This window comes from Hippoglossus hippoglossus, chromosome 7 (assembly GCF_009819705.1).
Source record: "Hippoglossus hippoglossus isolate fHipHip1 chromosome 7, fHipHip1.pri, whole genome shotgun sequence".
Lineage (NCBI taxonomy): Eukaryota > Metazoa > Chordata > Actinopteri > Pleuronectiformes > Pleuronectidae > Hippoglossus > Hippoglossus hippoglossus.
Genome location: NC_047157.1, coordinates 10,165,085 through 10,186,534, shown reverse-complemented (window position 1 = coordinate 10,186,534; position 21,450 = coordinate 10,165,085). Strand labels below are relative to the sequence as shown.

The window sequence follows — 21,450 nt, the reverse complement described above, 5'->3', positions numbered from 1 at the left end:
ACTCACTCACTCTCTTCCCTAACCCACCATCCTTCTGTGCTTCCGTCATTCAGTCCTTCCTTCCTTCCTTCCTGACAGTCAAGTTTCTTCAGAGGGCCGTTCAGATAAGACAAGCAGGCTCATCCTTTGAATATCAAATCTTTTCCTGAATCATGTTTCATCTAAGTAAATCAGTGAGTTGTTTCCTGTCCGTTTTTGCCCATACAGTGTCAGTGCCTTCTGACAAATGGTTCTTGTCGTCCCCCCCCCCCCCCCCCCCCCCCCCCCATCCTCCGGCTCTTGTTTACTTTGTGTGAATCCAGACCCACACTCAGTTAAGATCCAGTTGAAGTGTGACAGGCTCACCCAGGGTGGATCTATATGCACCCAGTCTGATAGTTTGCTAAGCACCACCACAGTCCACGTAGCATCTCCTTTCTTCCATTTCCATTCCTCAGCTGTCACAGAGGTAAAGCCGTTGCCATGGCCACAGCGAGCCCAGATTTAATTCCTTGAACCCGCCGCTGATTGGCCTAGGTCTTTCAATCCAACAAACACAAAACAGGCCCGCAGGCTCCCTCTGCTGGGGGAATACAGTTTAGAAATAACACATTGGTATGAGAGTCTCGGGGGGAAGATGATGGGGAATTAAATTGCTAAATCTCACTGTTCTCCCTTGTCATAAATAATCACTGCTGTATGTACTGTATGGTAATCAGCCTGCAATAAGAGAGATCCCCGCTGGGCCCATAGCAACTTGAACAAGTGGCGGTTGGACCCTCACTGAACGTGACAGATGAATATTCACATGTGCAGTCAGAACTTTGGTCTTGGCTTTTCCCTGAAGTGCCATCCTATGGGAGTCGCTGCTAATGTGGTTCCAGTAAATGCCAAAAATGTCTCAAAGAGAGCTGCTGTAGCCTACATTCTCAGAGAGAAGGGGAGAGACAGCGGACAGAGGAAGCACAGGCAAAGATAGATAGAGAGAGATACAGTGAAAATGTGTGCACTGTCTGTATTACTAATCCTCATTCCCAGAATCCTCCATCTCATTTCTGAAACGTGCAGAAACCCAGGGCTAATTTAGAGGTTAATCAATAATACTTTTTAATTTGTGAAGAACATGTAAGTTTCGTTATTACAGTTTTGCAGCGTAGCTTTTATAATATGTCAGGTAATCATGAAATATTGTTGTTTTTTTGTTATTGTTTTTAATATTTAATGAAGAAATTAGACTATTCAAGGGCTTGTTAAATGTGAATAAATATCTAATATAGTGTCAATATATGTTTTGAGATCAATAGTCCAGGTTACCTAAATCCTTGTTTTTAATGTTGTAAAAGAAAATGACTATATTTATGCCTATTTGAAATTTTATTGTTGGAAATCTTTGAACTCACGATTTTGTGAGGATTGGCCATATGTACTGTGCATGTTGTATCATCTGTCCTCTCCAAACATCTCCATCTTGGACTGATGATAGACTTTCTTTAGTCACTGTAAGGTGTTGGTTTAGGATGAAGGATGAGAGGAGAGCGATTAACTAAGAGAAAACACAGTAATGATGAGAACTGTAGAATAACAGAGGGTTGTCTGGCCCGCAAACCTTGTTGTATTTCATCCCTACTCTACTCTCCAATTCTCCAGGGATTCAAAATAGCAGTAATGGCTCTTCTGCCTATTTCCTTTTGATTATTTGAATTTGTAATTTTTTCCCCCACTGTTCAGACTGAGAAACATGATCAGTAATGGAGGAGAACACCACCAAGGATAAATACAGTAGATCATGGGTTTGATGTACAAATCACTGCTTGGTCTCACAAAGGTTTGAGCCCAAAAAACAAAGAAAGCCAAATAAATGTTAAATCTTTGATTCATTCATGCTTTGCCTCTGTATGCCTGGATCAGCACTACAACCATACAGGCTGTCGTCAATGAATTCCGTGACACAATACCACCATCTACTGGCTGATGTGTGCATTTTAAATCCCACTATAAACAAGCCCAACCTCTGGAATGAATCAAATCACTTTTTTCCTGTTTTCCTGAATCGTTTTCCTGATTTTTTTCCTGAACACGATAGAAAACAGGTCGACCAAGTCCAGAAACTCTGGAGCTGGAATTGGCTTCATTGCAGTTAACCCCTGAAACCCCCCCCCCCAAAAAAAACAAGTGGTATAGATAATGGATGGATGGATGGATGGATGAATGGATATGTCCTGCAATGGAAGGTCAATCATGTAGCTGATTAGCATTCAATGAAAAGTATGCCAGTCAGGTTTCCTATAATAAATCATATGATTATTCTTATATAGTGCTATGCTATATATTATTTATTATAGTACTTATATAATAGGCCATATGTAGCAGAACTTGTTTATCTATTTTAAGCTACACAGAAGTTGCAGCCCCCCATCTCTTCACCAAGTTTCGTGGAGATCTTTGAAGTAGTTTTTGCATAATCTTGCTTACAAACAAACACTAAACATACAAACCAAACAAGATAATGAAGAGAAGATGTGAAATAATACCAGACAAGCAACACAGTTAAACAGTCATATCATTTATTCTGTCAGAGAGTATGAACATTCTAGTAACAAGCAGTTTGGCCGTCAGTGATTGAGAATATGTCCATTATTACATTAGACTATATACATCTTATATACAATGTTTTTTTCCACTTGAATGAAACTGTCCAACACTGCTATTCAACTAATCATGCACTGTTGAGGTTGAGTATCAGCACTGGACCCTTCAAATCAAGGGTCATCCAGTAAAACAGCAATACATCAAACAACACATTACTTTATAAGGAAGACTCCAGAATGTGATGTAACACGATCTTCATGTGGTCCATAATGTGCTGCCTGAAAACACCAACTCCCTTCTCATGAGTAATGATGCTGGATGTCATGTTATTCTTCAGCACTTTTAACTCCATCACATTAATACTGGATGTCTCTGCTGGGAGGAGCATTGCTATATTCTCGACAGTTCACACTTCATCTTCCGAGGTTTTACATCACATAGCTGGGTTTTCCTCCACAGACGAAAATCCTTGAAGGTGACGTTGCATCTTTACCAGTAAGTATGAATAAGGTTTTGTTTATTCATGAACAGGGAAGAATAGATTCAATACACAGTGAGGGTGAAGACAAACCATGTTAAAGTTTGTCTTCAGATCTGCCAACTGTGAATATTTGAATGCTATGTCACTTCATAGTTTTTGCTTAACTAGCCTCAACTTTGTGTTTGAAAATATTATTCGACATAAGGATTTTATTTATTTTCTGAACACTTCTGGATTGACTCAGGAACTTTGAAATGCATTGCCACCCCCCCCCTTTCCCCTTTACAAAAGCCTCCCAGCACAAACATGTACAAATAAGGACAAGGAGAAGGAATGCAGCCATTCAATACAAAACAGTAACCGCGATGGACTCATAAACCCCATATCTGGTTCCTGTTGTTCACTGCTGGAAATCAATGAGGGAGAACAGGCACGTTCTACATGTTATTTAGTCATCGTTCCATTAAAGTAACCGCAGCAGAGACAGTCCTCTTTAATGTTAACTTCTGTGTTTCTTGATACTGTGGGCGTATCAAAGCAGATTAACAACTGTTTTGATTTGTGTCAATTCCTGAAAGATTCAGAAACAGCTTATGACCTAAATCTGCTTAGACTCCTGATTGGACAGAAACACGGACAGAGAGCGACAGACAGACATGACGGACATGAAAAAGACAAGCAGATGGACGCAATTGCTCAACCAGAAACAGAGACAGATATAACAACAGTCAGAGAACCAGATGCTTAGATACACATTCGTCATCGTAATAAGGCACAAAAGACACTGGACCACAATCCAAAAATAGATCAACACACAACACATGTTCCCATAAAATGTGGAATATTGAAGGAAATATATCTGAGTTTTTTTCCCTAATAAACAAGAAGCTCTTGGATGAAAACCTGATATCTGCAATTTAGTCTTTAAACATACTTTATTGTGACCAAACTGACTTTGTTATGAGACAGTTTTAACAATTTAAAAATTGTAAGAAGAGATTATAGTGAAGTCAAATTGTGGACAGAAGAACAAGAATTTCCCCAAACTTATAGAAATATAAGTTGTTAAAAAATAAAAGAATATTAATATCAGTTGATTTTAACATTCATCGTTCTCTGACAAACTGCGATGAGACACGTGGGTTTTCAACACGACGGCAACTTAAAACACACAGTGGTAAAATACTCAACAAGAACCAGTTAGAAACACTGTCGTTCATTTTTCAATCTTACATGCGCATACAGCACAATCCTGAACCTGCCTCTACCTCAGAAAGTGTTATGAATCTTCATGTGGCTGTGCAACAACAGAATAAAATTACATGTATCTGCTTCATAGTATAAAAAAGTGACTTAGTAACATATATACTTCAAATGAATTCATTTAAATACTCTAAACAAGATGAAAAAAAAGATTTGTGTATTTCCATCAAGTGTTGTTAGCAATGTTATGCTCTTATACAGTGTATTACAAGCAGTTCACTCACTACAAATAAATCTAATTTGTTAATAATGTTGATTGAAAAAAAAACAGCATGACTTGAATTTGGTCTTATTCCAAAATGCATTATCAAAGCAAGTTTTCAGTGTATGAAATTATTACACGTTAACAGCTTGGGTCGCCTGTATTTTACAGATATCAAGTAGGGGTTACTTGATTAGGTCCTCAGGTGATTTATTTTTTCATTGTTTTTAGCATTTTGGAGAAAAAACCTCTCCAATTGACACATGAGCACTGACTTCATTCATGCAAACCTTGCAACAAACCTTCCCAGTGCACTTTAATCTCTGGCCTGTGGCCTTTAGTCCTTCAACATATATAACAGCTATTCACTTAGAAACAGTCATAAAGTCAAGATTAAAAAAAAAAAAACCTAACTGACAGGACAAATAAGTTTCACTCGATTAGAAAAGACCAATTCGATTATATGGTTTCCTGCCCTCGTTATTATCTCTTTTACTAAATATAGAAGCTCTGTCCTGGATACAAAAAGATGACTATATACTAAAAGAGCACTGTGTCTGTACATGGCTACCTGTCAGCATAGCAAACCTGCATACTCATCATGCTTATGTAGACATACATGCCGGGAGAAGAGGATATTGGCATGGACATGGGAGGTTTACATGGCTTTACAACACGTGAGGATCGGTGCACACCATAAATAAAGGTGAGCAGAAATGGAATATATTCACTCAAAGACTTCCTCCACCACTTTCGCAAAAAATAATGAAAGATTTGGGCCTCAAAAGCTCAAACAAATAATCTTTTGCTTCAATTGAAATAAGGGCTGGACAATGAAATAACATCAATAATTATCACAATACATTCTTTAACAATAGCAATATAGTAAAAGTCCACCATATATTGTTAACATTAATCAAGATAATTATCGATATTGACAAATTTTGATAGTGATATAATTTTTGGGCACATCGCCCAGCCCTATTGGAGATCATGTGTTTCCAGCTCAAACAGCAGACCAGTCTAATTTGAATTCAGGGAGCGTGTGTGTGTGTGTTTGTGTGTTTGTGTGTGCACCTCCTATTGCTCACTGTGAGCTGATGATGTTAATTGTTTGCTCTCTTATCTCCATGCTCACACAAAAGGGAATCCTCAGAGCAGCAAAAGGACAACCAGCCCTGAAAGAGCAGCAACGTGTGCTCCATTAACAAAAACATGGTTTTCAAAGGTTAATTTAACTGGGGGAGAAAATAAGAAAAAAGGTGCTACCATGGTTACTGACAGCCCTCTTCCCATCTTTCTCTCTCTCTCCTCTCACTCCATCTCCATCACTCTGTCCGCCCCCATATCTAACCACAGCGGTAATATGCACTTGTGTAGTCTGACAGGTTAGGTTCCTATAGGCTCCTGCCAGGTTAAATCCACTGCACTGATGCAGTACAGCAGGGGTGCTATTAGGAATATGAATACAACTGGGACTGTGTCTCCTTTGTGTGTGTCTCATGCCTGCTGCAGCTCAATCAGCAGCAGATTGTGTTTGAAGTGGCTGTGATTCCTACTGGGATCGAGGAACTCATCACATCTCTATCTGCACTGCAACAGTGGCATTGTGACCTGATATCTGGTCTGAAAAAAAGAGAAGAGGACGCCTATGTCCTGAAATCTCCTCTGTTCCTTTTTATTTGTTTTTGTTTTTTAAAATCTGTGTCTACGATTTCTTTTAGTTTAACATCTCGTGATCTATATTTCTTATTTGATGCATTATCTATCACATGAAGCACCCTATTTTGCGTTTTTGTAGGAATTGTACATTTTAAACTTGCCTTGGCTCAATTTTCCTACTTATCAATCTCAAATTTTCCACTGCAATTCAATGATTTCACTCAATTAACCCGAAATTATGGGTCTCACTCCTGCATTAAGACTCGGAAATGTCGGCTTATTTCTTTCTTGACCCGAATCAATGGCAGATTAAGCGATGTGACCTCTGTTAAATGAATGAGAGCTCATGTCCAAAAGAACTATAAGAAATCAGCTAAAAAATAAATAAATTGAAGAAATGTACTTGACCTGCTGCTTTTCTGCTAATTGACCACTAGGGGCAGTGTGGGTCGCTGACAGTAAAACATATTTGAATCTGTGGTAGGACAAGGGGCTCTGTGATGGACAGAACAAAGAGAACTGCTCCAACCAACTGAAGAAAAGAAGTGACCAGAGGAGGTCAAACAGGGCAAGACAAGGAGACACACAGAGAGAGAGAGAGAAAGTGAGAAAGTGAGAGAGAGAGAGAGAGAGAGAGAGAGAGAGAGAGAGAGAGAGAGAGAGAGTGAGAGAGAGAGAGAGAGAGAGAGAGAGAGAGAGAGAGAGAGAGAGAGAGAGAGAGAGAGGGGACATTTATCTCACTCAATCTGTCTTACAGTGATCACCGTGGTTACTAAAAAATTCTACCCCGCTGACGGTCTGCTGCCGTGGTTACGCGTGGGTAACGGTCACCGTGGATACTACACTGTGCCTCCCTTACACTCCCTGCATGAGTCCCTTTGAACTCAGAGTGACGGAAAAAAATAAATACAACCCTGGAGTGACACAGTCGATCACTAAATGTAAAGACATGTATAAACAGAAACACTAACATGTTGAATCGCCATAAAGATGATAATGTTTAATCCTTATGTTTGATGTCGGCAGTGGACGAACTTTGAAACTCCTGCTGCTGAAACGTTCTCATGCTTGATGAGTAGGCAGAGGTAGCACATGTAGCAATACCTGCTAATTACAGTCTTCCCGACAATATACAATGATGAGCTCAGTGTGAGTCTGTGTAGCTTATAATTAACGGCTACCACAGATCTAGGATGCCATGATATTATTGCTGTGGTTTTGTTGAAACCCTATTAGGAGCCTGGGTTGAATTAGCCCCTCACTGCAGGTCAGGTTTAGAGGTTTGGAAAATGCACTTTTCCTGTTGCTTGTGATCGAACATAAAACACGTGCAGAGCTGTTGGCTGAATTTTAGAAACACTGAGGTCAAAGGTCCAACTTTCCCTCAAACTAAGCCAATATGTTGACTCAAATGAGTCATGTGTAAAAACACATCAGTGTCCTCAGTGGCAGCAGTGGCCCTGTATCTGTTATTTAAAACCTGATTATCTCACACATATGGACTCCATAACAGATTGATGTTGTGTGTAGGTGCAGTCCTCAAGGGTACTTTTGAAGCCAAGAATTTCCAGTCCCTCGTCATCTGTAAGCTACTCTGTTGAACATCCTGTTTTCCAAAAAGAAAGAGATGTCATTGTTCTGAAACAGAGGCTGGATCCCCACTGGGCTCGGCCAAGCGAGGAATCAATCAGCCATATAACTAAAAAGTGGATTGGTGAAATGGCAGATGCTATGTGTGTGAAGGACATCTACCCTTGTCCTCATCAACGGATCAATGTGTGCCTCTCGTTTCCCAGCTGTGCTCCAGTCGGCAGCCGGAGTTTAATGATGTTACGGTTTCAAAGCGTGACTCTTAACAGAGAAGTCAGTGACTGACATTGAAGGTCAAAGGTCACAGAGAGGAGAGAACTTTTGACCTCTCGACCCGTACGCTCTCCCTGTAATGCAGAGACAAGGCCAACAAAACAGATTCACCTGTCAGTCTGCTTTCTCTTCACTCGCCAAGAAATATTAGTCAACGTAGTATTGGGAAAATTATAAAGAGGAGAAAAGAACTGCAAAAAAACTGAGGTTGGTGGGGGAAGTTAACTAAATGAATATGGAGACACCAGTGTTTACACAATACGCTTTCATGCAACTCTATAAGAATTGCATGGGTCAAAAGGGCAGTGGAGGAGGAGAGAAAACTGAGAGATTGAGATGACAGTTTCACCTGAGACGGCAAATCTAATTCACTAATATTGTGAAGCAGCAGGAGGAGCTTTTTATGAACTAATAAACCTGCACTGAACCCACAGTATGTCCTCGAGCTGATCCTGACCTCTGACCTCAGAGGGAAACGATCACTGATATATCACATTGCTAATTTAAAAAAGAAAATCTGTCCTGCACGTAGATGGAGACTTGACTACAGCTTAAATGAGTTAAATGAGCTTGAGTTGCGCTTGGGAAAGGGTCTGATGCAGATGAAATAAATAGATGATTCTAGGATTTACTGACAACTGCTGCTCAGTATCTACAAAAAGAAATGGTTTCTGACCCCATCACCTGATTTAAATGAGTGGGCTGTTGACAAGGGCTGTATTATTTCAAGTCAATTTTATCACACTGAGGAGAAGAGTTTTTGTTCCCCCTATGTATTTGTCAGAATAGAAGGTGTAGTGATACTGTTGAGCCCGAACGACCACTGGAAAGTGAACCTATCTCTTGGGACGAGGTGGGCTGGTGCGTTGGCGCGTCAACTGGGTTGGACAAGCTACAAGTCTACGAGGCGGGGAGGCGCTCTGTGATCCAGCTGGTCACCTCCTTCAGCGTGGACTCGGCCACCTCTGGGAGGTCGTGGTGGAGGGCGTGGAAGCCTCCCTCATAGACCTGGAGAGACATTTCGAAGCAATAAGAGAGAGGCGGAGAAAAGGATGGAAAAACAAGTAGGAAGCTGTACAGGTTGCTGGGAGTCAAAGTTGAGTTGTATTCATCTTCCTTAGCTGAAGGAACATAGAAATACTATACATCAAGTCAAACAGATCCTTTTTTCCTTAAAGGATCGAGAAAGAATTAATGTGTGTGTGTCTGTGAAGATGGCAATGAAACTGAACTCTAAACAAATGCAGTATGTTAGACAGGGGTGGGGGCAGGGGCAGTTTGGGCTGAATATGTGGGAGAATGTGTGGCCTTCACATAGTGACTGTTAGTAGCCGTTGCTGGCTGGTTTTAATCTTGAAGTTGGTTGTTGTGTGTGTGTGTGCGTCACATCGCAGTTCAGTCTTGCACCTGTCTGATAATGCCTGTTTGAGAAGACTGTACATCTGTGGCATACAATACACTGTACTTTAACTTGTTCTCATACCTAACTTACTATATTACAGCCTAAACTCCATTAGCTTTATTCAAACATCACACATACATGAATGCACTGTTTTCATAAGAAACTGTGACCTACCCTTAGAAAGAATTCAAGCAGCTGCCACTAGGGTCTGAAGGACAGATAGGAAAGGCGTTGTTTTGTCTAGAAAATGCGACTCACAAGGCTTCAGCCGGATAAAGGCTTGTTTTAAAACACCAAACCAAACACTGTCAGAATGTGAAGATTTGCCCAGCTACTATCAAAGGAGGGACGAACCTGGGAGCAGCTCCTCATCATTGGCGGATTCCAGTGCCAAGGGGCTGGGACCAGCCTGTGCACTAGCCACAGTGACTCCCCCTCGTTATTGACCAATGAAGTTCTACCTACTATTATAAATATTGCACCTGTCGTCCGTTCGGGGCGACTCTAGACTTCCCCGGCGGTATTAGACGGCCGGGGCTGTACGTTGAGTGCCCATAGCTATGTTGTAGCTTTTCATTGCTTCTAAATAAATACTTTTTGAACCAAGACCGACTCTTCTCTCTACCTAAGGATAAAAGAACACGACAAAAGCCCCAGACATTTGACTCTAATCTTTTTCTTTGTCTCATGATGCTGCAGGAGAAAATGAGAACAGCCCAAAAGACACAAAGTGAGCAGGCGTTGTCCTTCTCTCGTTTCACTTCTCTCATGTTTTAGGCCCCCATGTGATCGACCATGTGAGAATGGAAGCGTGTGAACTTCCTTCTTTGCAAATGAACATCCTTCTGCAGAATGTTTAGAGATTCATCAGTGTGTTTCACAGTGAACAGGCCTTGTTGGGGAAGTTAATGTTTTGACTGGAGGGTTTTATTCTATCATGGAGTCGTCAATGACTGAAACCTATATGTAACTCATCTAAACGTCAACAGCCAACAGGTTATTTTGGTCACTGATCTACAGTAGTGCCAGTAAGATGGATGCAGTATTAAACTACAGTGTTTTCAGGTGATGGAGCAATAACAAACCTTTTCAGGCCACGAGAAGTTAGTTTCTGTTTCAGTCAACCACCACAAAAGCCACTTTTTGTAACCTTTAAATGGAGCAACTTCCTGAATAATCAACTCATGTTACGTACTGTGTTTGACATTGTGTCTGACAAGTGGAGAAGCAAAGGAAACAGTGTGAACTAAATGAAGCAACAGCTGTTTAAAGGTTGGTGAGTTGTTTCTGAATAAAATCCAAAAATAATCACCATCACTCAAATACAATTCACGGTGAACAAACCATCCCCACCTTGATTTTCTTGTCTGAGCTCGGGGCGTTGTCGTACATCATCTTAGAGCCGCTGATGTCGCAGAGCTTGTCAGTGTCACCGTGCAGGAGCAGGAAGGGCCAGCCGATGGACGGGATCTCCTTCTCAATGCGAGCCGCGGCGCCCATCAGCTGCATGCCGAACGACACCCGCATCCCGCCGTGGTAGTTCAGCTCATCGGCATCATAAGCCTCCACCTGTTGTATAGGGAAAAGCAGATGAGGCTTTTTTAGGCTCACAGAAAACAGTTTGATCGTTTTCAAATAAACCAGACAGAAACTTTTCAAGAGGTCAATTCATTCTTATCACTGAAATTTGCAAACACGTTTCTTCTACCTGAAATTGTGCATTTCTTTAATTTATTTCTAAGTACGTAACCAAAGCAACTACATTGTTTTTTTTATTATATATGCCTGTGTTTTGATCACTGCCAAAAAAGATCTGTTTGTTGGTTTAGGGCATTTTTTCAACATGTTCACAGGCATTTTCTCAGATAATATTTCATTATTGTTGAAGAAAAAAATTTAGAGAACTGATATCTGTGAGTGTGTGAAATTTGGTGCAGCTTAATTGAATTTGAGGGGACTGTTTGGCCTTGGCAGAGGAATGCACTCTATTGAATGCCATTCAAAAAGAAGAGGGTGGTTTTATCACAGAGAAGAGGCGAGAATAAGAGGAATCCTGGGAGAACCATGAGAGTTGGCAGATGTGAGTAAGTGTTGGTTAATGAATGGCTGAGGTCCTCTTGATGCAAAGGGAAATTTAAATGAAAGAGGAATAAAGATGTGTTTAGGAGCAGGAGGACCTGATGAAAAGAGAGTTTACATTGGTGTAAATCACAGTTGGAGGGAAGAGGACACACCCCATTCCTTTGACATGAATTTGAACTTTCATAGACGCTCTCACATAAGTCACACGCCCGCCCACATCTAGTCATGGCGTATGTAAACACAGTGGATGGTCCTCTTCAACAGAAACAGCGTCGCTTTGAATAATGAATGACTGAGACCTGAGCTGTAACACAACACGACCTGTTTTGCAGCTTGGAGGAGACGGTGACACCCAGAAACACCGTCTGAAAGGTGAAAGACCTCCTTCCCAACTGAGACAACAACACATCACGGAATAAGTGGAACTTTTCGCAGACCAACTTTAAACTTATAAGATAGCTCCGATTTTGAATATAGACAAACAACAGGAAATGTTTTCTTTTTTGGTGGACTTACAAAGTAAATTAAACAATGTAACATCCTGGTAACATTCAGTCATTAAAAACAAGAACAGCCTGATTATGTAAACTAAGCTCCTGTTAACATATAGAGCTCAACAGCGTGGTTCTGGAAGGAATAATACAATTTTGATTATCAGCCATATTATTGTAACCATCCAATGTAGACTTACCAAAAGCTACGAGATTGTGAAACAATGTTATGTGCTCCTGTCGAAGTCACAAGTCCATATGATATCAACTGCATTTCAAGGAGAAGTACTACCCACAATCCTCAGGTGTAAAAGCGGCTTGCTGTTACCATGAAAATGTTTATTTTGTTCATATTTCCTCGAAAATCATATCTGCTATGATGGGATGGTTCAGTTTTACATAACGAAGCAATCATGATTTCTAACATGCTGCCATCAGACAGGGAGTCCAAGGGGGTGAAAATCACAACAATAAGATTAAATTCAAAAAGAAGCAAAAATGATCGTTGGAAATGGATCCTTCACAATGGTTTTGGGGATTCAGAGTTCCTTCACTCAGTCCAGCTTTACTTTGGCCAAACCCTGTTGCATGTCATCCTTTTTAACTCCAATGACTTTGACCTTATCGAATGAATCTATTTTGTCTATTATTTTACCTGGGAGGAGTAATGACACCATTTCCTTCAACCCACTGCAGGTAGCAGGATGTAGCAGGATGTGGGATCCCATTGTTACAGTGTTTAGGTTATTGCTTAAGTAAGTTCACACACAACCACAACAGAACAAAAACCTCACAACATGTTTACAGACACAAACATGCTCTTATACAAGAAATGTGGGTGCAAGAACTCACTGAATATACAGACACAACCAAATACACAGCAATTACACCTGTTTCTATAATTATAAATAACACAATACAACCCCCCCCCCCCCAACTTGGCCAGAGAACAAAACCCTTGAGGTCTGGAAAGCATTCAAAGTATCTGTCACAGGATGCTCTCTCCTCCAGGGGCTCGTCAAAAAAAGATGTTGCATGACTTCACACAAACAAATAAAACACGAGAGACCTTGTAATTTCTATTTTCTGCGGCCGACATACCTGATACTTCAATTACAGACAACAATACAGCTCAGCCACCCAAGAACACACACGCACCAACGACTGTCTCTCACCTGCGTCTTGTCCCGTGAGATCCATTTAGAGTCGAGGTTGCCCAGTACGAGGCTGGGAAGCAAGTGGTTCAGGACCTTTGCCAGAAAAACCTGTAAACAGCAAAAACACAAAACACTTTACTTATTAGCACCTCTCAGAAGAAGCGTTTCTATAGCTGCTTTCAGACTCTGAAGTCCGGACATGTTGTGCCACAAGGTGCCACTTGAAAGTTCCAGACATTTTCCTGTGAAAGCTGGGTTTCTTTATATGTGAAAGTCAAATTCTGGAAAATGTCTGCACCCAATTCTCTGGACATTTTACGGAGTTCGTGTCTGAAAACAACTCCCTCTATCTTTTTCATTTGCCATGATTAGTGTTACAAATAGATACAGTTATGAAATTTTGAGCGATGAATAACTCATCTTTTTCCATGCCATGCTTCCTCTGCACGTTTACGTCAATGTAGGAATCAAAAACACATCAACACTTCTTGTTGTTTGACACACTTGTGCTTCTTTTGGGTACACACTGATTCTTGCCATGGGAAACGTACAAAACAGAAGCTGTCAGCATTTTTCTCATCACCCGCTGAAGGCCTGGATGGAGTAAGATGACTGACTCCTGGTATAGTTAGGAAGGAGAGAGGAGAGGAAAAGAAGGATGTGATACCTTGAAGGGTGTGGCTGAGTCTGGGTTCATCTGGACCATCGGCGATATCAGAGCCACTCCAGCAAAATCATCGGGCCTCTCACAGGCTGTCAGGATGGAGATAGCACCACCCTGGGGGGGGGGACACACAGAATATAGTATGTTTCGTTAATACACTGAGCATTGATTTAAAGGTTGTGTTTCAGTTATTTGAATGATCTTTTCTTTAAAGACAGCGTCTTTTCAAAGAAAAAAACTGTTGCATGTTAAGTCGACTCTTAAGCGACTGGATTTTCAGTGCAGGAGTCTTGAGTTAAAGTGCAAAACAGGTATTTGTTTGCAAACAAAGACAAAGTACACGGTTTGAGGTGAGAGGCAGCTACTGAGTCTACAAAACACACATACTACAAAAAAATCTCAATAAAACACATACACAGATTTGGATTTGTGTAGAAATTAGTATATACAAATTGATGCAGTGCAAATATATGCAAATGTGCTACAAGACAATCCAAACATTCTGTACCATGTGCTGCAAAAAAGTCTCTTTGACTTTCACTGCAGCTCATATCAGAAATTAGGTTTACACCTAGTGAATGAACAGTATGCTAAAAGGCTGAGCATTTAGTTGTGTTGGATGCACCAGGCTTGTGCAATCAGTACAATTAGCAATATAAAACTATAGGAATAATAATAACAGTGTTGGGATTTGTTAATGTCCCAATAAACAGAAACTAGATTAACCCACAAATCTTCAAATAACAACAACAAATGTACACAAATACTCAGGAATGGGGATTTTCTTTCAGTGGATCCAGGTCACAAAACAGGTGTTCATATCACCTGGCCCTGGTAACAACAGAGTCACGTGACCTGCTCAGTGTTGCGAATAAATCAGTTCCATGTTATAACGTGCAGGGAGCCTTCCACTAGTTAGCAGGATTATGCTAAACCTCCTGGACAGATTACCATGCCACTTGGTTAAAGGATGTGTTATGGGTCAGGAAAAGAACCCATTCCATTTTGATGAGGATCTGGATCAGGAGGTGGATCCGGGAATTTCTTTCATTTTCTTTAACATTGTGAGATTTTCATTGATTTCTCTTTATGTATATTTGCATTTGGTGCAGATCTGAAAACGAATCAGGATCTAGTAAATTTAAGTGTGGTTTCATTAGGGGATTATTTCTTAGTATCAGACTTACATTACATAGAACAGGAATGAGGTGACACTTAGAAGAGCAGCTTGAAGTGAGGACATTTGTTTGATCTTTTACGTCTTTGAAGCTTAAAGCGAGAGATGATGAATACTGTATCCCAGTGCAGATTGATGATGGAGAATTACCAGGGAAATAGATAATAAAGGATTAAAAAGGTGCTATGAATAGGTGGTATAGTTTAGTGAGGGTTTTCTCTCGTCTAACTGGAGTAGTCTTAGCAAAGTGGGTGAGAGGTCCTGATGCACGGCGCAGTGGGAAAACGACTCCGGGGTCAAGACAAACATAAAACAATCAGTCTTTTGTTTAGACGGGGCCCAAGTTCCCACCCTCTTCCTTTGTCGCTGTCGCTCTACACGGACTGGGAGAGGAACGTGAACAGCTCTCAGGGGGCAGCGTGTCTTGCGCTGCTGCAACGAGCAGCGGCGCTAAGGCCACACCTTGGCGACATTTGTGATTGTGATTTAATTCCCATGATGTAAGGCCATGATGATTAGCTCCACTGTGACGGCCAAGACATGAATCAATTTGCCACGGTTAACTGTGGTTTCTCTTCTCGTCTGCAACTAGTGCAAGTGTCTGTGCAGGTGCAAACACACACACACACACACACACACACACACACACACACACACACACACACACACACACACACACACACACACACACACAGACACACACGCACACAGACGCACACTTATTCTGCACGGGTAAATCTCTCCCTCTCGCTTCTTTTCTGGAAACTAATTGGCTACCACGTTGCTTATGTGAGCGTTCTTTGTCGCTTGTGTGAATATTCATTAGGCTGGGGCCAATGGCAGGCTTGGTGCATGAAAAGAGCCACTAAGCAGAGGAACACAAAACATTTCCCATAAGAAAAATCTCACTTTCTAAAGACATAAGAACAGACTGGCACACTGCTGCTTGCATACACAAACATAGGTACACAGATTTGGAAAGGGTGGTTGCTAGCTCGATTCCAGCTCATACTGCAAGTTTCCGGACGAGCTGACCCTGAAACAGCCACGTGCAAACACTGTGACACATGCACTCACTGAAATGTTGCTGGCAATTTTCTGTGGGTGATGTAAGCTGGCCAAACTGGTTGGTCGCCTCAACGCACTTGATTCCTGGTTAAATATAGCAGGATGTCTGAGTGTAATATGGTGCAAAAGACCACTGCAGGTCATACACATTACACAGAGTGGTTTTGTGGAATGATAGAGAGAGATAAGCGTGAATAGTGAATAGAGCAGAGTGTTGAGACAGAAGGAGGATTGGAACAGAGAAGCTCTTCACGGAGCTCATTAGAGGCCTTCTTACACTCTGTCTCTCTGAACTTGGGTTGAGAGGATGAATGCTGGCATTGTACGCTGCAGGGCAGACTTCAACTGTCATACCCTGCCCGAGGAGCTAAAATACTGACATTGTATGGAGCTATGGTTCTCATTTCACAATGTCCATACAGCAAATACACAGACAATACATAAAAAAAGGTTAATCTGTATCAGATGAAACCATGAGAGAAGTGGAGTTCAAAGACATGGATTTCTGTAAAACAGCAGAAGGCAAAAAGGCTGGGAACTCTGACAGCTTGTTGGATTATCAGTTGAGTCACACAAAGGTAACTGGGACAGCACTCAGAAGAGCGTATTCCTCCACCAAGGCCCACTTGGTGTACACACTCATAAATATCAGTGCCCTAAATGTACCTGATTCATTTTATTTTCTTCTTGAAGATACATGAATTATTCTCTTAAAAATCCATGCAAATGTCCTATCTTGCAATGTCAAAGAAAGTGAAAAAGAAATCCTGGATCCGCAACAAAATTGAATGGGGTCTTTCTTAGATCAACTGCTGCTAATTAACTGTCAAACAAACACAGACAAAAACATAGCCTCCTTCAAAGATATGTGGTGAAATAGAAGGTACAATATTTCCTGTAGTGGTATAAATATACAGATGTACAGAGGATTGTGAGTTATATAAATGGAAATTATCAAGTAAAGTACAAGTACCTCTAACTTTTACTTAGGTTCAAAACAGTAAATTTACTTAGTTAAAAGGTAACATGCCTAATTCTGACCCAACACCTCAGCAGAGCAAACAACATGCAAAAGCATACATATATATAAACCTTTCACAAAGAACGGCTTATCTACTTTCTGTGTGAATCCGCCAAAACAGTTGAGCTGAGAGTGAATTACTGTGGCACACGTTAGGTTCACCAGTGCAATCAATGTAAACAGTTGGTCTGGAGACTTGCGAGGATATGAATGTTATGTGAACTGGGCTACTTTTAAATGGCTCAAATATACACATTATAGAGACCAAACAGCGGATAAATAGACATTATATGGGCTAAGAATAGAATTATGTCTGTGAAGTTTTATCTCAATCAACCAGGTCGTAAACTGCACAGAAAAAGTTAAATCTATATCACTGATTATTAGTCATTAGTCAGAAATTAATTGTTTTATGGAATAGCAGTTACGTTCAATACAAAACTCAAATGATGCAGAACAAGATCAAACAATTCAGTAAAAATGGAAAAAATACAAATATAATAGTTTAAATCAAAGTGAAGTATGGCTTAGACCTTAGAGTAAAATGAAACTGAATGAGGAATAGATACAGAGAGAGATGGTTTAAAAGCTGAACAGGGGTAAATAATCATTACATAAAACTCTGGCAGTGAGCGAGTAGGAAAAATAAGCCTGGGCCAGAAATGCTCATGAAGAAGAAGAGAAATGAGGAAGAGTGGGAAGGAGCCAGAGCTGGAGGCTTTTGTCTGCATTCCCATGAGCTGATACAACACTGTCCTACTTCCCCCATAACTGCTGAATGATAGAAGGTGCAGAGAAAACTGTGAGACCGTGTGGTCCAACACAGAGGATACCAGTTAGTTTATTTGTAAGTTTGAATTATTTTTGCATCTCTACTTCCCTTAGATATTTTAGACAAAAGTGAAAGTTGGAAAATTATGAACTAATCCTTCACATCAGGCTTTCAAAGTAAAAGCTCATATAGGCTAGTTGTTAATTTCAAGTAGAAACGTTTTGAAGGGAGATTGACTGCAGCCATGCAAACATTACCGTCTCCACTTCCTCCCGTTGTACAACAATGAAGCTAATATACGCTGGATATGGGTTCCACCATTTTACGATTTGGACGTCATATGGATCATGGTATCAAAGTCCCACCAATACACGCAAGTCAGTCTCAGCTGTCAATCATGACGTTTTTAAAGCATCAAAAGAATAACTAAAAAAGCTAAACTTGCTGGAAACATGAACACTTTAAAATACAGTGTGATATAAATTCCTGTCAATTAGAGAAACATCCGTGACCAATCCACTAACATGGACGAGGTTTGTGGAGGAGGTTGATGACTTATACTGCAGCCAGCCACCAAGGGCCAATCAAAATGATTTGGCTTCACTTTTGGGGTGCAGTCAAGTTGTCCATCTTTATATACAGTCTATGAATCCAACAGTGGAATCCACAAAAAACTCTCAAATCTCGTTGTCTTTCCAAGTTAACATTATTCTCTGTGTCTTCTACGTGTATGCTACCTCTTTTTCATCCTTAGATATTTGTTACCTTTTAGTTTTTTTCCATTTTGCATCTGTCATGTGTTAGAAAAGTCATCAACGAGCCGACTCGCTCAGGGCAAATTCTCTGGAGAAACTTTGGAGAATCATTAATAACTAGTTATTAATAAATTTGATTAGAGAAACTACTGGCAGTGCTGCAGGTGACGGTAAGGGGCGGATGTTTCTTTAGGTCTCCTCAGGATATTATCATTGGAGCAGGGCCTCTGCACATACTGTATCCACAAGTGGTTTCTATTGTTTGCACTTTCCTGGGACCACAGATATTCACACAAGCAGAGGAGCAGAGGAACAGTCTAAAGAAAACAGGATGAGCAGTCACAACACTGGGAATCTGGGAAATGTGAAAACATAGCACTCGCTTTGGGTTGGGTTTCCCAAACTTGAGGTATTTTTCCAAGAAAAGGTAATGCCAGGAAAAGAAATGAAAAGAAAAGTAAGCAAGAGCAAAGAAAAACAAAATGGGAGGAAATTACTCTAAAATAAAACAAATTAGCCATTTTCCGACATGACCTCCCGGTAAAATACGGAGAATTGGCTAAGGCCTTTACCCGCAGTTGGACTTTCGCACATGCACAACACAGCGGGAGGTTCTCTGCACAAAAACGTTCACAACAGCAACATCTCCTCCTCATTATTCAAGCGAGAGTTGGAGCAGCTCTGCTGCCGAGAGCATCCCGAAATCTATAACAACAAACTCTTCTGACCATTTCGTCGGCGTCTTCTACGTCTATGACGGCGCTTTCTAACTTGTTTTCTTTTTATTTATTTTTAATTTTTATGTCTGTTGTGTGTTAGAAGCGTCATCAACCCCCACACTTGCTCACTGTGAAACCAGCGGGGATCCCCTGCTGTGTTCACACATGGACTTCTCCTAGATTTCTACAGACTTTATACTCAGAGGTCAGGTGGACAAAGTCCGTAGAAACTGCGGCGCGTCTCACTCGGACATTTGCGTTCACACATGCACCTCCTCCGGAGAAAATATGGAGGATCTGCGTTGTCCAGTGCATGTCTGAAAGCAGCTATGGGAAGTGGATGCCAGGAAAGTTCAGTGGAGGACAGAGAACACAGGAAATGAAAATGGATAATGAAAAGACAGGTAAAGCTGTATAAGTGATTTTAGTATAGGAGAAACATCTAATAAGGCATCCCAGATGGAGGGAAAAAGCAAGAAAGAATAAAGATAAAACAGAAAAAGGGGATGAAAACAAGGTGGTGCTGTGAATTGGGACGGCACTGCCTTAATATTTACAGTCTGCTGTTTAAACAGATACCTCCAGCCTCCATCTGGGATCTCGCAGTTTCGTTTACAGAAAACTATTTGCGTCTGTGCTCACGCAACCTCGACTTGTTCTGAAGACAAGCCCGTCCTTTACATAAATACACAGTACAGCTGTATGAAACTCACGAGCCATAAATGGTTGTTCTGCTCTCCAGCTATTTTCCAAACAACAGTAAGGTGATGTAACCCCCATTATAAGGCATCTTATAAATCAAAAAGTGAGCAATAATGATAAAGCTAATGTTAAGCTACAGGAAGACATCTTAAGGATTTTCCCCACCAACCCAGGAAAGTGTTCAAGACTCCGAGATGGAACATGAGACTACCACAAAATGTACACAAATGAGAACCAACCACCAATAACTACAGTTAATAAGGACCGGATCCTTCTTTCCCAACAAAAGTTACTGGGCAATACAAATTCTAACACAAGCGGTCAAGATTAATATTCTCCATCAGGTGACTGAGCTCAGCCTTAGATACAGAGTAAAGAGTTTAAACATCCAGGGGCAGCTCGGAATAGAGCAGCTGCTCCTTCACGCCCAAAGGGGACAGTTGAAGTGGTTCAGGCATCAAGTAAGGATGCCTCCTGGGTGCCTTCTGTTAGAGGTTTACCGGGCACGCCCAACTGGGAGCAGACCCAGCGGTATAGACCCAGATATCGCTTGAGGGATGACATATCCCCTGGCCTATCCCTGGCCGAGAGCGCGGTCCCCCAGGGGGAGCTAGAAAGCGTGGCCGGGGAGAACGACGCATGGAATAGCCATCTTTGCCAGCACAAAGCTTTGCCTCCACAACCTGAGCCCGGTGTAGGTGGAAAAAAAATGTATGGATGGGTGGACCACAAAGATGTTCTTATGACTGGGTTATTACTGAGTTATAAAGCATTAATAAATGACTTTGTAACGCTATGGACAACACACACCATACAAACCTTTGATGAAGATACTCAAGACAATAACGTGAAAATAATAAATTCTTTGCTTTTGCAGTAAACTTTTCCTTAACAACTAGAAAAACTGAGATTTTCAAACCATGTAGAGGTAAGTTTCCAACAATGCTGCTGTAAACACCTCTTTCTGTTGAATCCACCCCACCCACCGAATGACTTGCTGTGCTGCGAGATAACAAGGCTCCACGACGCGTCTCATGGCAAAACAGGTCTGTAAGGAATTTGCGTTTCTCTGCTTGAAGCGGAATTGTGACTTACACAGGAGGGGCTATTTATAAAACAAAAACTAGCGCTTAGTTTTTTTGTCTCAATAAAACCAGCCTCTGAACAAGAAACGTGAGAACATTCAGGCACTTTGAATGAATGTGAGCGGCTCGATCATCCAGCAGAGAAAAGTTCATAGGACAGCACTCGATTCAACCCACAAACACGGAGAGTAATCATTATACAACTCATCACTACTGTTTGTGTTCTGTTCGCTGCACTGAGGGTCACTGGAGCAAAGCAGCCAGAGGCTCTGTGAAAAATGAAATACACTGATCAGTTAAAAATAGTTCCCTGGCC

The 21,450-nt window shown here is 41.1% G+C and overlaps 1 protein-coding gene across 2 annotated transcripts in view; it reads right to left on the bottom strand.

The window, feature by feature from the left end:
• Nucleotides 1-5,122: 5,122 nt before the first annotated feature.
• Nucleotides 5,123-21,450, bottom strand: part of mgll (monoglyceride lipase) — a 39,239-nt gene continuing 22,911 nt past the window's right edge. For both annotated transcript variants that reach the window (XM_034591856.1, XM_034591857.1), the window contains 4 exons: nucleotides 13,839-13,949; nucleotides 13,190-13,279; nucleotides 10,795-11,010; nucleotides 5,123-9,047 (listed from right to left, as the gene is read on the bottom strand). In XM_034591856.1, the coding sequence (XP_034447747.1) occupies nucleotides 8,940-9,047; nucleotides 10,795-11,010; nucleotides 13,190-13,279; nucleotides 13,839-13,949 (525 nt within the window). In that variant the 3' untranslated portion in view covers nucleotides 5,123-8,939. The remainder of the gene's footprint in view (nucleotides 9,048-10,794; nucleotides 11,011-13,189; nucleotides 13,280-13,838; nucleotides 13,950-21,450) is intronic.